Genomic DNA, 16,488 nt, shown 5'->3' with positions numbered 1-16,488 from the left:
AAATTACCCAATTATAGTGGAACTATCAATCTATATTTCCACTGTGGAATGCCAGGAGACTTGAAGGTACTTCAAGTTTTTAGTTCCTGGGTTTTAGTTTCAGTTCTTTGCCAGTGTATTGGGAAACTTTCTTTGCAGTTAATCACTAGGACATATGACTCTTCTCCTTGGTTTTGCCACTGATGAAAGCACAGCATGAAATTCTTCCAGTGAGGAGACTTGCTTCTTCACCTGCCTAGCTGGACCTGGGGAGCACCTTCTTCAAGTACCCTTCACTGTGCCTTAAGCAACAATACTTCATTCATGCACCCATTCATTTGTTCATCCATGCTTTTATTGCATGCCTACCAGGAGTGGCGTGCTGAAGAAAGGATAGTAGTCCTAAACAAGGATAATCGGGTAGTGAACACAAACAAATTTATAAGCAGTTACAATTAGGGTGCTAGAAGCCACATTAGAGGTATGCCCAGTTATGGAGGCTTGGCACAAATGCACCCAACCAGTCTTGGTAGACTATACAGGGTTCCAAAGGGAGGTGACGTCCTAGATGACACTAAAAAATGAATAGCAGCCAGGCATGCAAAAAGCTGGGGAAGGAGAGAAAAGATTGTCAAGGCAGGCTCTTCCCAGTTGATCTGCAGAGTTAAAAAAGAGTATGAACTCCCAGGAGCCTGATCTCATGGGTGAGAGTGCAGAGGCTGACCTGAGCAGCATTCCTTATTTTCCTCTTGAAAGTATAGGCAAGTCTTCAGGCAGGTCTTGGTGAAATTTGGAGACCTCACCTGAATGGTCCAAAGTCTTTAATGGCCTTGAACTTGAACATATCTCTTAAAGAATCTTATGGTCTGAGGGTAACACAAGAATTGGTAGGACACTTGGGACTTCTCCAGAAGATGGGGCTTCTGAAATGGAACAGATGGGAAATTGGGGAAGGTGGGTATTGATGGCTTCTCTAGTTCCAGTCTAAATGGGTTGATTAAAGATACAGGCTTCTGGATAAACTAGCTAAAGATCTCCTTGGAGAAATCTGTGCATGCAAGAATCAGAACATTGGGTTTGGTAACCTAAGAATTTGACTCCCAATATGAGCTTCCTCCCCTAAATTTCATGACTTTTTCCCTCTGTTTGTCTTGGTTTCCTCATCTATAAAATTTGAAGATTGGCTTAAATAATCTTGAGGAACAACCCGTGGAACAACCTGGAACAATTTTTTATTATAAATCAATGAGTTATCAATGTATTCTTTCCTCTGAAAATCATCCCTTTCCTCCCTCCCCAGAACAGCAAAGGCCTGGCCCAGGATACAATTGTCACACTCACAGGCCTCCTGCATGGTGTCTCTGACATCCATCCCCTTGCCAAGTGTTTCTGTAGTGAGCAAAGCATTGATACCCTACTGGGGGCTTCAGGTTCAAGAGCTGCAGCCAAGAAATTGTTGTCTCTCTAGTACACACACATTGCACTCCAAGAGGCTGTGAGTCTTACACTTCCCCCACTGGAAGAGCAGAGAGCCCAGGCCTTCCAAGGGTAACCTGGGACTCTGCACTGATGGGGGTGTGTAGCACTCTATGGGAGCAGACACCTGACCCCTGGGACATAGGATCAGTAGGAACTGTTCTGTACCACAGGACTGCTCCATGTGAAACCTAAAAGTCATTTCATGCTGGCCTCTCTGCTGGTCCCAACCTTCTGGCTCTGTGTATGGCCAGCATGTGGCATAACAGAGGAAGCTTATAGCCAAGGGCCAAGTCAGTCTGGGAAGAGAGTTCCTGTACCCAGATATTCCCAAGGGTAAGCCAGAGGGGCATGGAGTGGAATAGCTCCAGGTAATCAGAAAAAGGCCAGAAAACAAGAGGACCATCCAACTAAAATCCCAGGCAGGCAGCTGGAATTAGGAGAGTGTACTAGAAGGATATGGAGGCCCCACTGGAGAGTAGTTGAAGAGAAGAACCAACTGCAATGTCTGGGGATCATTTGGATCCTTGTCTCCCAATCTGTAAATGAGGATAATGATTGGATATTAATGGGGATAAGTAACTGTAAATGGGATGGTGATTACAAGAGGTCAGCACTTGGAAGTATCTGTTAAATGGCTATGTGAGTTTCCTGTGGCTGCTGTAACAAATGACCACATCTGGGTGGCTTTAAACAATGGAAATTTGTTCTCTCACAGTTTTGTAGACCGGCATCTGAAACCTGTTTCACTGGAACAAATGAATAAACAAACAAATAAGAGAAAAACAGAAACGGACTCATAAATACAGAGAATAAACTGATGTTTGCCAGAGGGGAGGGTGGTGGGGGGATGGGCAAAATAGGTGAAGGGGAGTGGGAGGTGTGTGTATATATATTATATATATATATATATATATATATATATATATATTATATATATATATATATCAAATTAAATCGGTATCACTGTGCTGAAGTCAAGGTGTCAGAAGAGCTGTGCTCTCTCTGGAAGTTCTAGGACAAAATCTGTTCCTTGCCTCTTCCAGCTTCTGGTGCGGCTGGCATTCCTGGGTATGTGGTTTATGGCTCTAATCTTCAAGGCCAGTATCTTCTAAATCTCTCTCTGGTCTGTCTTCATATCCCCTTCTCTTCTGTGTTTGTCACGTATTCCCCTACCTCCTCCTGTAAAGACACTTAAGATTGCATGTAGGGGCCACTCTGATAATCCAGGGCAATCTTCCCACCTCAGGATCCTTACCTTATTCATATGTGAAAAGACTCATTTTCCAACTAAGATTACATTCACAGGATTCAGGATAAGGACCTGATATCTTTTGGAGCCATTACTCTCTTGACCACATAAGGATGATGATACTATGTGCTTGCAGAATTGTTGGGAGGGGTATATAAGGCCAGGTTCTTGAAAGTGCCCAGTACTATGCAGGGCACTGCATACTATAGATGGAACCCAGCAATTGCTCATTGGCTTCAAGATGAAGCTTGGGAGGTGCAGGGGCTGATCCACCCCTTACAGCAGAACAAAGAGCACAAGAAGGAGCCCAGTGTTAGGATTAGGCCTGCACATGGGGTGGGATAGGAACTAGGGAAATAGTTGGTGCTACCAGTTGGTGCTATCTATGAGGCCAGTGCAGTGGTTCACTCCAGGCAGAGACAGATGGGGCTCTGAAAAGATGAGGGCATTATGAGTTCCTTAATAATGGCCTTGCCTGGCCATAAGACTTCATTTCCCAGCTTGGGATTTAAGCTAAACAAATGACCCCTTCTCTACAATCATGTCAGAGCTGTCAGTATTTCAGGTGGAATTCAGGTGCAGATTACATTTTGAATCAGGCCCTAAAGAACTCATCAAGCTGGCAGGTCTGGGCCTCCACTGGTAACCAAGATTATGGGCTGGGGAGGCCAACCTGACCTGCTTCCATTGGTGACCATGGGGCCAAGTTCTTCAGTAAATGGTGACTCTTGGTTCTGGAACTCTTTCTCATTATGAGCAATTGGGGGAGTGCTACCAGATGTTAAGCTGCTTTATTGGCTCTAAAGGTGTGGTATAAGGCCTAAAACTGAGGCTCAGTGTTATGTGCTCCTGTTATGGATTGAATTTGTCCTCCCACCTGCCCCCAAATTCATATGTCGGAGCCCTAACCCTCACTGTGACTGCATTTGGAAACAGGAAGTTTAAGGAGGTAATTAAGGTTAAATGAAGTCATTAGGATGGGGTCTTAACCCAGCAGGATTGATGTCTTCATGAAAAGAGGAAGAGATACCAGAGGTATGTGTGCAGAGAGGAAAGGACATGTGAGGACACAGCAAAAAGGTGGCCATCTACAAGTTAGGAAGAAAGGTCTCACCAGAGACCAACCATACTGATCTTGGACTTCTAGCCTCCAGAACTATAAGAAAATAAATTTCTTGTATAAGCCAGCCAGTCAATGGTATTCCGCTTGAACAACACAATCCCATCCTCCTTCGAGAACCAGGGATCACACAACCCTCTTGTTGATACAAAGTCTGCCTCCCACAGCCCCTGATTGTTGATGCTGTTTCTGGTCAGTGTGGCCACTGTGGGTGTGGGGGGGGTCTCCTTCTTCCCTGGGGTTGTGAGTCTATGTCAATCTCATCAGTTCAGTGTCAGTTGTTATGTAAGGCTTTCCCCATAACTCTGGGGTGGGAAACCCTCCTTCCCCAACAGAGTGAAGAGGAGATGATTAAAACAGGAGGTGGTTCACAAGCTAAGAGATGGGGGTCTGTGTGGGGGTGGGGTGCTCCAGCACTAGAGAAATTCCAGCATTTGTTTCCTCCTAGAGCTGGGGTGGGCAGCAGTCACTTGCTCTTAGGGGCCCTTTCTCAAGTTTCTCCAGGTTCAGGTAGGCTGTGGGGTCTGCTGTGCCAGCTGCAGGTGTGGCCTGACCACAGCTGGGATGAGACTCCTTTGGGCCTGGGCACCTAGCAGGGGCCAAGCTTCTGGCTGTGGGAACTTTGACCTTGGATTCAGAGGCTCCAGTGAGTAACTGTGGTGTTCAGAGTGGTTGATGTGCAGAGGTTGTCCTAACAAGATTTTGTTGGGACTTCCCTGGGTCAGGACAGAAGTTGTTGGGTTTTTTTTTGTTTTGTTTTTTTGTTTTGGATCAGATTCTGTGCCTTCTATTAGGCCACAGGCCTGAATTCCTCTAGTCTTTAGGAAGAAGTTCTTGGAGATGGGTGGGAAAAGGGAGGAGATGGACCCAGTAAGATTTCTCTCTGAGGAGTCAGAGAATTACACTGACCTTGTGGCAGGTCTCTATGAACAGGAGGTTCTGGAACTTGAAGTTAGCTGAGACCTAATTTCTTAATCCTGGCTGGGACCCTAGAATATGGCTTGCAGCTCTGGAGGTCTTGGGAAGTGTCAGGGCCTGTGGACACAGGTGAGACCAGGTATGGGTTCACTGGGACAAATGGCCTCAAAATTCTGACATTTTAAATCTCAACCAGGAATTCCCACAGCAACCTACAGGGGGGGCCAATCACCCAGCTTGGATTCTGTACATTGTTATCTTTCCTTTCAACCCTGAGAGAACGTGGAGGCATGGGATTTTTGATAGATTTCAAAAGAATTTGATAAGAGTCCAGGAATTTTCCAAAAATGTAAGCTTCTCTGCTCCTAGTATCTGCCTTTATGTTGCATATATTACTTTATTGCATGTACCTGGTTGTGGGTGGTGGGTTGGCAGGGAGCAAGAAGATGCTGAACATCATGGAAATAGATTGAGGACCCATGGATGGAATCTAGTCAGTAAACACCTCAGCAGTGGCCAGGGCCTTTCCTGGATGCGTAGATTTGTTTCTCTAAAACCCTCCTGAAGTCACTCAAAATAGAAAGGCATTAGAGTCTGCTAACAGCTGGCTGTGCTTGCCAATGGGGAAGCAGGCTGGCCAGGTAAATTTGCACCAGATTAAGTGTGCATTCTGTCTCTTTCAAGGAAAGTCAGAGGCAGTCTAGCTCACTCTCTTTCTTCCCTGTATCACAGAATTGCATCCTTCTCTATCCCGAACTCTAGATTACTTCCTTACCCCTCAACCCTTGTCCAGCCCATCATCAAGTCCCATCAATTTGGCTTCCAGACTATCTCCTGAGCCTATCAACCTCACTCCCTCACCTAGAGTGTTCTCCTCCCACTTCCCCCTATGCCACTGACACCCCTCCAAGCAATCAGCCTCTCCTCAGTCCACATCACAGCAGCTGGCTAACCCACAGGCATCTACCTTACTCTACTCCTGACACCACCCCCTCCTGCTATAGCCATACTGGCCTCCCCCGAAATAAAAATTCCATCACAACACCCTCTGCTTAACCCCATCAGTGGCTTCCTCTGGCTCATAAGAGGAGAGCAAAACTGACTATGCCTTCTTGGTCCTGCCTGCTCTGCCTCTGCCCAGCTGTCAAGCCTGGCCAGAACCATGCACATCCTTAAGTTCTTTCTCCAGGGCCATCTGACCTCTTTCAGACTCCAGGACTCGCCATGTTCATCATGTTCCCTCTTGCTGAGCCATTTGCGCACATTGCTCTTTCCTTCAGTGTTCTCTGACTCATTCCCTTCTATCTCAGTTTCAATGTCACTCACGCAGGAAGGCTTCCAGGATATCCTACAGGGCAGATCCTCATCTTTTCTCCTCCCTGTCATCGGTTCTCTCTCCAGCATCACATTGATCGCAGCTGCAACCATTTTAAGATGACTCTCTCCCCCACACCCATACAAGCTGCACAGAGTAATGGCTGCTGCTTTTTTCTCACTAATTCCCCAACACCTAGCCTGTGGAAGCTTGCTCAGTAGACATCTGTTAAATGGGTGAAAGACAAAATGGAGGTTCTGAAGGACAAATAAAATGGGCAGTGTAGGCAGGGGTGAACATTTAGAGTGAAAGGGATTATAATTAGCACTTGTCTCTCTCTTAGATCCTTTTTAAAAAAATAATTGTTGGTTTCTTTTCTGCATGATGCAGTGATACATATTAATCTTTTTTTGAATGTGTGCATCTCAGTTGGAGGATCTGGAGGCTGAGGGGATGCCACAGGAACAAAGACCATGAAACAAGGGCAGAAGGAGTTCTTAGAGCCCCGTTCCCTGAGGTGGGAGACCACATGCAATTCTGAACCAAAGACTGGTCAGCTCTGTAGGGCTTGCATTTTCCTAGGTGGTTCTCAGCAACCTCATGGGTATGGCCTAGGAGCATCAAGTTCAACTTGCTCCTGTGTGCCCTTGGACACGTTATGAGACCTATTGTCTTATTTTCCTCATCTGTCAAATGGAGATCAATAGTAGGGTCATATGGAACTTTCAAAGAGATTTTATAGCACACATGGTATTTAAGAGTACATATAATCTGTGTTCAACAAATATCTTTATTACATTAATCACTATCCAAAGGTTCATCAAAACAGGTTCCTGGACCCCTCTTTTGGAGTGGACCAAAACCAATAGAGTCACAATGTTGAAGAGACCTAATTCTCCTTATCAGTGCAACATGTTCCTTTTCTTGGTAATTGTGTGAAATTTCATGATTAGGCACGAAAAACGACCTCATTTTTACACTTTTAGGCTACTTTTACCACAAAGTACAAACATTATCAAAATGGAGAGGCTTTACTTGATTTTTCCATTCATTTGGACAGAAGTTCTTGAAGATTTTCAACTTGAGACTGTGCCTAAGGAATGTGTTTTCTGCCTGAAAAATAGCTCACATAGAAGAAAAAGAAAAGCACAAAATTTGCAGATGAAAGGCATGGGATCCAAAAGGCCCTTGTTTGCTAGCTTCCTGGATTCAGTTCTTGTAAAGTGGGAAAACAGCTTTGCTTTTTCAAGCCAATATTTGGTAGATTATAGTAGGAAGATGTTCCCTGGAGCCCCTCCAGTCATCACTGGCTTTGCCATTATTAACACTCTCATGATTTCACTCTTTCAAAGAAAGGGATTTCTCAAAAGTTCCAACTTTAGGGCATTAGTAAGTTAGAAATGAGGTCTCTGGTTTAAATTAAATAGTCCCTAACCTTCGTACTAGGGAGCTTCTTCAGGAGTTTCTAATATATTTTCTTCTAACACAAGAAGATACTCTCTTTTGCACAACTCACATTAAGGCTTACTGAGGCAAGGCAGGAGAACGACCTTTTTTTCCCGGTAACCTTCAGCCATTTTCTCCAGTGCTCCACCACTTGGTTGCTCCATTACCCAATTACCCAGTGCAGTGGTTCTGTCATTTAACTGTCCCTCTGGGTAAGAACATTTGAAAGCAGGGATTTTGCAAAGGTTCTGCTCCTGGAAGTTATTTGCTGGTACCTATCAAACAAACACATTGAATGAAAAGGGAATCTGGAATGCTTTATAGTGAGGATAGTTGGGGACTTGACCAGGACAAAGCAATATGCAACTGTTTGTTTGCTTCCTGAAAGGATGGGGTAGGATCTTCTATCTGGTCACTGAGAGCCTCTGGGCCAGTGCAGGATGAAGAGACACTGCAATCATTCTTGGCAGTTCTCTTCAGCCCCTCTTGTTTGTGCCTTGGTCAGCATTACCAGGATAAGGAAGTGAAGGCCCTCTGTGCAGTTCCTGAGTCTTGAACAAGCAAGGCAAGCACAATCACAGGAGACCTTAGCCTCAGTCCTGGGACACATTGCCCTTAGTTCATGCCTTAGATTTGGTGCTTCTATTACTGCATCCATTGACTTGTGATGCTGCCAGTAATTCTGCCTCTCCCACCAGATGTTGAGTTCCCCCAAGATGGTAATCATGGACATCCTGTCACTTGGTTTCCCAGCACAGAGAAAGGCACTCAACACTAGTTAGATCCAATAACACAATGAAGGTGTGAATGAATGGATGGATGAATGAGTGCATTTTAATGACAAAGGTATTTTTGTCTCACAAAGTCATTGTCTTATGAGGAAAGAAAGCAAATAAGAAAGAGATCAGTAAGAAGTCTTGTGTGCAGAATTGCTTCCTGTGCCTTTTGACCTTGAGTTATGAAGCATGACCTTTACTGCTTGTTGAGCACAGACTGCTTTTAAAGGATATCCTTCCACTGCCCTCCTAGAAGGAAGGGGAGATTAGATTAGGTTCTCAAAGCCCACCACTTTCAGGGTCTTCTTAACCTTCTCTGAAATAAGAAGACAATAAGGGAAGGTGACAGCAGTAGGGAATTTCCAAGCAGTCCTGGAGGGAGGCGGGGTCCATTTGGGCTGATGGGGTAGGAAAAACTCTTAGTGGAAGTAGCTGATTCATTGAGAGCCAACTGAATGTCAAAGAAGACAGGATAACTGAGAAAATACCTTTCCCTCAAGCTTTCCCTACACCCCCATGCAAATATGTGCACCTGTGTGTACCTATGTGTACACATGAATGCAAGCACACACAGACACACACACACACAAACACACACACATACACACACACACACAATAAATATAAACATATCATGTCCTCTGGGAAGTAAACCATGTGGTAGACACAGGTATTTAATGGAAAGTTGCTTCTTCAGAATAGGTTAATACACTAAGAGCCCAAGAAAACATAGCCTAGGGTAACAGGAATTTGGATATAACAAAGTCAACTATTCTCATGGAGGGGCAGGCTGAGAGGAGAAGGAAGAGCTGCATGGGCAAACCACAGGTAATCCTGATTTACAAAATGAGGAGGCAGAGGATGGGTTCCTGCACTTCAGCTTTCTCCGAAAGGGCTAACAAAATGGTATGAATTAGGAGTCCTGGAATCTGCATCTGTCTTGAGTTTCCCACCAAAAGTCCCAGGACCCCAAACCATTGTTGATGTTTAAGCCAGAGTAGATATCTGCCACCAGTGGTGTCAAACCAGAGCCTGGGCTGAAACAGACCGCACAGTGCCATGGATCTGAGGTGCACCCAAGCATTCATTGACTTCACAACATCTCAGTCTTGCATTTTAGGAGCTTGGGTTTCTCAGCCTCCACTTACAGCTTTATGTTAGGATTTTACTAGAGTGAATCTCTATGGGATAATGATGATCCTTTGCATATCTAAAATACCTTGTAGTTTATCAGGTGCTTGCTTTTGCTCTACCTCATTGCAAGTAGGCTGACAGTTAAACAGGGTGGGGTCATTACTTTCATCTTGTAGGCAAGAAAATTGCAGTTTAGAGAAATCACAGAGGAAAGGAATGCCTGGCCATGCTTCAGCTGCTTCATGGCCCTGAGAATTCTATCTTTTTCCTCACCGATCTGAGGTGTGTTTGCAATGTGTAAAGGCTCTGTATCAGGGGTCTCAAGGGACCCAGGGGTGAAGGAGTGTGTACCTGCTGTCATGAAGCTTTGAGCCTGGTCACCCATCTTGCTGTTGTATCAACACAAAGAGCTGGGCCCTCTCTCTTCTGGGGCCTTGTTCCTCAGGGCTGCAGCCACATTCTCATTGTCACACCCTGGATCCAGTCTTTTTTCAAAATGAGCCTCCTTTACATGGTTAAGCCAGGGATACCTAGAGCTACACAATAAATCTGAACATTCTTCTGAAACATCTTCTTAGAACACCAGTGTTTTTTAACAAGTAATTTAAAAATTTATTCTATGTCAAAACACAAAAGATATATTATGGAACAGAATGCAAAAATCACCTGAATTTTAAAGAAAACCTGAGGCTTCAGAAGCCCCTCATACTTGTGGAAGTCTTGTGGATAACAGAGTCCACCTGTTATCTCCACTGTGTCACTGTGGGCACTCTGGGGGAAACAGGCTACTTCTTTTCTGCTTTCTCTCCCTTTTATCACATGCCTTAAACTGGAATGTGCTGGGTTTTCAAGACTCCTTGAGTTCACACAAACCCTGGTCCCATAGAGCATCCTGACAGGCCTATGCTTTTGTCACTGGTTAGGAGACTCTTGGAAGATACTGAGTACTCCATCAGGTGGAGAGAAGCAGCCAGAAAGGGAGAGCAGAGCACTGACACTGACTTCAGGATGCCCCTGCTTGGCATTTCTAACATAGCCACTAACCAACTGGAGGTCTAACTGTAGACTTCATTTCCCCATCTTTGAACGAGGGGCTTCTTTTGATTATCCACATGGTCACATCCACTGTTGAATTTGGCAGGGCTTGGTGAGCTCCTGTGTGACCTCAGAGTGCTGGGATGAAAGCTAGACATTGACTCAGGCCTCACTCTCGTTTTCTCTCCTTCCCAAAGAGATGTTGTTACCCAGCCTTCAAGATCTTTCCAGCATTGCCTTCTCCATGTCCACAGCTCCTGATCCATTCAGGTTCTTCTCTTCTCCCTTCTGGACCATCACAACAGTCTCTCACTGGGCCCCCTTGCTCTGCTGCTGTCTTCCTCCACTTTCCATGCACTAGTTTCGGGAGGTGATCATGTCACTCCTGCTCAAGACTTTCAATGGCTCCCCATGGCTGCTTCAGGGAATTTTTGAGACCCTAAAGGGTATAACCACCCCTGGACCCTCCTCCATGCTCCTGCCTGGCTTCATCTCTTACCTGCTCACCTCAATCATAGCACTGTTATAGTGATGCAATCATCTGTTTACTTCCCTGTCTCTTCCTCCAGACCAGCAATCAGCAAACATGTTCTCTTAAGAGCCAGATAGTAAATACTTTCAGATTTGTTGGCCATGTGCTCTCTGTTACAGCTATTCAACTCTGCCTTTATAGCACAAAGCAGCTACGGACAATATGTAAACAAATGGACAAGGCTGTCTTCCAATAAAACTTTATTTATAGAAACAAGCAGTGCGCTGGATTCAGCCCCCAGGTTGTACCCACTCAGGGACCATCAATGGTTTGTTTAATGACTGTCTCATGGGCCCCAAGGTCCCCAGCACACTGTCTGGCCCATGTTGATGTTTCATAAAATATGTTTGTTGTTGTTGTTATTATTATTATTCTATGAGAGAGAGAGAGAGAGAGAGCAAAGGATAGGGACAGAGGGAAAGAGAGAGAGAGAGGAAAAAAAAAACCCACGCAGGCTCCATGCTCAGTGCCAGAGCCTGCTAGGGTTTGATCCCATGACCCTGGAATCATGACCTGAGCTGAAATCAAGAGTCAGACGCTTAACTGACTGAGCAACCCAGCCACCCCATAATTTGAATGAACATATGACCAGGACAGCTGTGTGGAGGGAACAGTAGGGCATGGCCTGTTTTTCCTGCAGATCCAAGTCTAACACTAGAGCATCGTGAGCAAGCTCAGGCTGCAGGGTTAGACTCTGCTACCAGATGAGGGTTTCTGCTTCCAGCATTGGATCTCAGGAGGAGAAACCCCAGGCTTCATAGATTAGCACTGGGTAAGCTTAGAGTGAGATTCTTATCTCTAAGGCATAGGGACAGGAAGGCCCCCAAATGACCCAGCCATAGAGTGAGGGAAGCCACTCACCAGCTCCCAGTATTGAGCAAAACCTCATGGGGCCAGGCTGTCTCAAAAATGTGTTAGCTATGACTGCTGTGGGCCCAGAGCTTCATGGTAGCCATTGGGAGAGTGGGAGAATCCAATGAATCCCAGAAAACTCCAACTATATGTGAGGCAAGAAAGCTCTTATTCCCTTTCACCCTTTAAAGCTGTATCTGTGGCTCTCTTGCTTCTGGGATACGTTGGGGCCTGTCCAAGCACTCATTTGGAGAAAGAACTTTCTTCCTTGACACCTGGTAGACCTTTTGTCTGAAGCTATCCTACCACCTGGTGGCAATATCTAGGAATTGCATCCCATCCTGGCCAATCCAGAGAATCCTTGTTGGCTGGGTTGCCCCACCTCCAAAGCCCTCTCCAACAACATAATAGGACTCCAATCATTCTGCAAACTCTGTGAAGCTCTATCTTGTAAAGATACCTAGCAGCATCAATAACGCTCTTTTCCCATGTAGTAGCCTGGCTCTGTCCCTCACCTCCTCTAGGTCTGAGCTCTCAGTGAAGTCCTCCCTAATAACTGCTGTGAAGGAACCCCATCTTCCTCCCCACTCCTCTCTACCTTCTTTCCTTTCCTACACTGTGCCATCACATCCTGTAATTTTTGATAACATCTGTTTGTTTATTGCATCTGTCTACCCTACTAGAATGTAGGCTTTCTGAGGGTGTACATCTTATTCAAGTTTCTATCCCTGTGGCTAGAACAGAACTGACACACAAAGGCTCCCATTAAATGTTTGATGAATGAATACACAGTACCAAATACACACTAGTCCATGATTTTGCTTTCTTTGAACACTTGACTTCAGGTCTGTGAACTGTATTCCATTATGTGCTATCTTTACATAGCATTAAGTATCTAATCTCATATTTTCTCCTGGATTGCAAATTCTGGAGGATATTATGTTTGCATTTTCTAGCTGAAACTGAAGCTCAATAAATAAATATTTATTATGAATATGATCATGTTATTATCATTCATAATAATCCTTCACATTTATAATCTGTTTTATAGTTTCTACCCTTGATCTTCTCAACAATCTATGAAAGATTAAAAATAGGAATTACGAATCTTATTTTTTTTTTAATTTTTTTTTAACGTTTATTTATTTTTGAGACAGAGAGAGACAGAGCATGAACGGGGAGGGGCAGAGAGAGAGGGAGACACAGAACCGGAAGCAGGCTCCAGGCTCTGAGCCATCAGCCCAGAGCCCGATGCGGGGCTCGAACTCACAGACCGCAAGATCGTGACCTGAGCTGAAGTCGGCGCTTAACCGACTGAGCCACCCAGGCGCCCCACGAATCTTATTTTTATATAAGGAACTTAAGGCTCACTAAGGTTAAATGACTTGCCCAAGATCACACAGCTCCTGAGTTGATGTGCTGGGACTTCTGACTCCAGACTGAACATCTGTTCCCTGTTTTTCTTGATTAGCATCCAAATGGAGAGACTGTCCCTGAGATGAGGCTGTTGGGAAAATGTGACATCACAATTTGGACAGAGGGGATCTGTACAAAGGGCCTGTGATCTGTAGAAAAGCTGATTCTCTAGCTTTCCTTGCCTCTGCTGTATTAATATGCTATTGTAACAAAGTACCTGAGACTGGGAAGCTTAAACAACAGAAATTTATTTTCTCATAGTTATGGAGGTTCGAAGTCTGAGATCAAGGTGTCCACAGAGTTGGTTTCTCCTGAGGCCTCTCTCCTTGGCTTGCAGACAGCCACCTTCTCCCTGTGTCCTCACCTGGTCTTTCCTCTGTGTGTGTTCATGTCTTAATTTCTTTTATAAAGACACCAGTTATATTAGACTGGGGCCCACCCTAGTGACTTCATTTGACCTTAATTTCCTCTTTAAAGGCCCTATATCCAAATATAGTCACATTCTGAGGCCTTTCAACATATGAATTTGAGGGCACGCAATTCAGCCCATAATATTCCACCCCTGGTACTCACCTCCATCAGACAAATATCACCTTCTTTCTCCACAGGTCTGTGCACTCCTTGGAGAGTTTTTGGATATCTTCCTGCCTGTTCAGAATTGTGGCTGGTTGTCTGATACTGGCTTGTGGCAGGACAAGATCCCAGGCTGCCAGTGGCTGAAAGGGTGGAAAACCCCACAAACCCAAGAGACCCCTGCAGGAAAATCAGCTGTTGTGAACTACGACCACTTTGCCTGCCAACAAATTAACATCCTGAGTAACAGAGTACTTTCCTTCTAAGAGGAAAGCCTTAGGGCCAACATCTAGAACTTTCTGTGCACATGCACAGAGGAGGCAAGCACTCAGAATTTAATTTTAGAGACCTAAGGAGCTCTCCAAATTTTTTCCAATTAACTGGCACCTGAAATTTGTTCAGCTTATTTTGGAGCAAACCTCTTTGTGACCCTGGACCTCAGTTTCTTAACCTATAAAGTGAGGGGCTTGGACTAGACCTATCAGTAAGATTTAAAAGGAAGGTTTGGGTCCCAGCTCCAATACCAGCTAACTGTATGACCTTGGTCAAGTCACTTAACCTCTCTGCAACTTAGTATCCACATCATAAATAAAGAGTAGGATCAGGTAATCTGGAATTCAGCACTGTCTCTAAAATTCTCTGTTTTAAAATATTTTCAAGCAGTTATAAACTTACAAAAACATAGGAAGTACAGTTATATAACAAAACCTTTTCCTTCCTGATCACATTTGAGATAAGTGTGTTTCCACAAACAAGGACATTTGCCTCTATAAGTACAACACAACTATCAGCACCAGGGGATTGGCATCGACACATTGCTATCATTGTAATCTTCTGACCTCGTTGACATTTCACCAATTGGTTCAATAAGATCTTTCAAAGCAAAAAGACCCGTTCATAATGATGTGCTGCCTTAGGTTGTCACTTCTATTTAGTCGTATTCAGTCTGGGACAATACCTCCATTTTTTCCTTGATTTTCATGACATTGATACTTCTGAAGATTGTAGTCCACTTATTTTGTAGAATGTTCTTCATTGCCAGCCCCCCTTCACAGGGACACTTCACTTGGACTCTGACTTCCCACATCACTCATCCTGCTGCATGGACAGCCTGTTTCCCCCTCCAGGCTCTGATTATCACCTTTCCTTGAAGATATCCTCATTGCGTGGCTTTGGCTCCACCATCCCTGGCCAGGCACCTTTCCTTGTGTGTGTCCTCCTCACTGGTCTCCTGCAGCTCTGAGACTGTGGCTGTCCTGTCCCTGAATTGAGGACACAATAGGTACTCCATCACACATCATGGCTTCATGACCAAATAGTTCTTTGTGAAAGGGAAGATAGTAGCTTAGGACTTTAGTCATGAGTGTGTCCTCTGAGTGTGGATGATGCCTGCTAATTGGGAGTCAATAAGAAGGAAGAGAAAGACAAGGAGGTCCCAGGATTTAAGGGAGGGTTGGTAGTGGGGTCAGGAACAGAAAAACAAGGAAGCCGAGGGCACCAAGTCAGGTGTTGCACATTCCAGGGCTCGGGAAGAATGCCTATGAAGTTCACTTTTGGGGTCTAGAAAGAGAATCCCAGAAGAGCAGGATAGGTATGGGTCTCACTTTGGGAGGCTATCTCACATGGGGATTTGTTCCCAGGTGAGTGACAGAATAGTTCAGATTGTAAAACTATAAACAGGAGATGTGGGATGTGCAACTTAGTGAGGTCAAGACTCTGTGAAGCCAGAAGCATCGTCTTCAGGCACACACACACTGTCCACATGAGCTACTAGGAGCTGCCCCTGTAGAAGCTGCAAAGTCCCCAAGGAGCTGCACCCAGTGCTTGTGTTAAAGAGCTACAGGGAGGCTGATGTAGTTCAGCATGGGACTTTGTTCAAAGCTGTGTAAAGCTGACAAGAGCTGCCTGTAAGTGGTGAGTTCCCTGTCATTTGTGGCATTCAAGTGGAATAACTGCTTGCTGGGGTTGATATAAAGAACTTCAAGGGGACCCAAGTCCAGGCCAGGGATGGAGTGAGGGGAGGAGAGGAAACTCAGTAAGGACCCACTCCAATCTGAGATCTTATCATTCAGCTTGCCCTGTGATGGGGGTTTGGTTCTACTGAGTGTTAACTGTGTGCCAGGCTTTGTGCATCACTTCATCTGCATCATTATACCCTGGTATTGGCCTTATGCAGTCCATGTGACAATTCTTCCCATTTTATAGGCAAGGAATGTGGAGCTTAGATGCTCATGTTCTTGGGGATAAGCCCTAAACCTTGGCCAGTGTGATTCTGGACCTGACCCAATAGCGCAGGTCCACTGCCCACTACTATTCCCAAGGCCAACTCAGGACAAAGGAGCCCAGGCCTGCCAGCTCCCCTGGGGTGGGTCACACTGAGGTCTGGCTCTGCTCTCCACATCTGTGCCAGCAGCTGCTCACACAGCATCTGAGCCCCTGGGTGATCTGGGGACAGTGCTTTGGAAAGTTGCTCCGCAAGGAGGGGCAGCCCATTCACATACGCAAGCAGAGAGAAATGAGCCAAGAACCAAAGATAGAAAATGCCTCTTATTGGGCCTGTTCTGATGTAAAAATGCAGAACTCAGAATTAAACAGGCACTTTGCATTGCAGAGCAATAGTGCCTAATTAAGCTATTCTGGGGCCTAGGGGCACTTAGGAATTTT

General features: G+C 45.1%; 1 protein-coding gene across 1 annotated transcript in view; it reads right to left on the bottom strand.

The window, feature by feature from the left end:
- The window catches only part of LOC131507970 (uncharacterized), a 40,711-nt gene extending 25,642 nt beyond the window's left edge, over nt 1-15,069 (bottom strand). Inside the window, exons 1-3 of the mRNA XM_058723303.1 lie at nt 14,783-15,069; nt 13,825-14,004; nt 13,207-13,339 (exon numbers count right to left, since the gene is read on the bottom strand). Of these exons, the coding sequence (XP_058579286.1) occupies nt 13,207-13,339; nt 13,825-14,004; nt 14,783-14,911 (442 nt within the window). The 5' untranslated portion in view covers nt 14,912-15,069. The remainder of the gene's footprint in view (nt 1-13,206; nt 13,340-13,824; nt 14,005-14,782) is intronic.
- Between the last annotated feature and the right edge of the window lie 1,419 nt (nt 15,070-16,488).

This window comes from Neofelis nebulosa, chromosome 3 (assembly GCF_028018385.1).
Source record: "Neofelis nebulosa isolate mNeoNeb1 chromosome 3, mNeoNeb1.pri, whole genome shotgun sequence".
Classification (NCBI taxonomy): Eukaryota; Metazoa; Chordata; class Mammalia; order Carnivora; family Felidae; genus Neofelis; species Neofelis nebulosa.
Note: the sequence above shows the minus strand (reverse complement) of the source record. Positions and strands in the feature narration are given on the sequence as shown.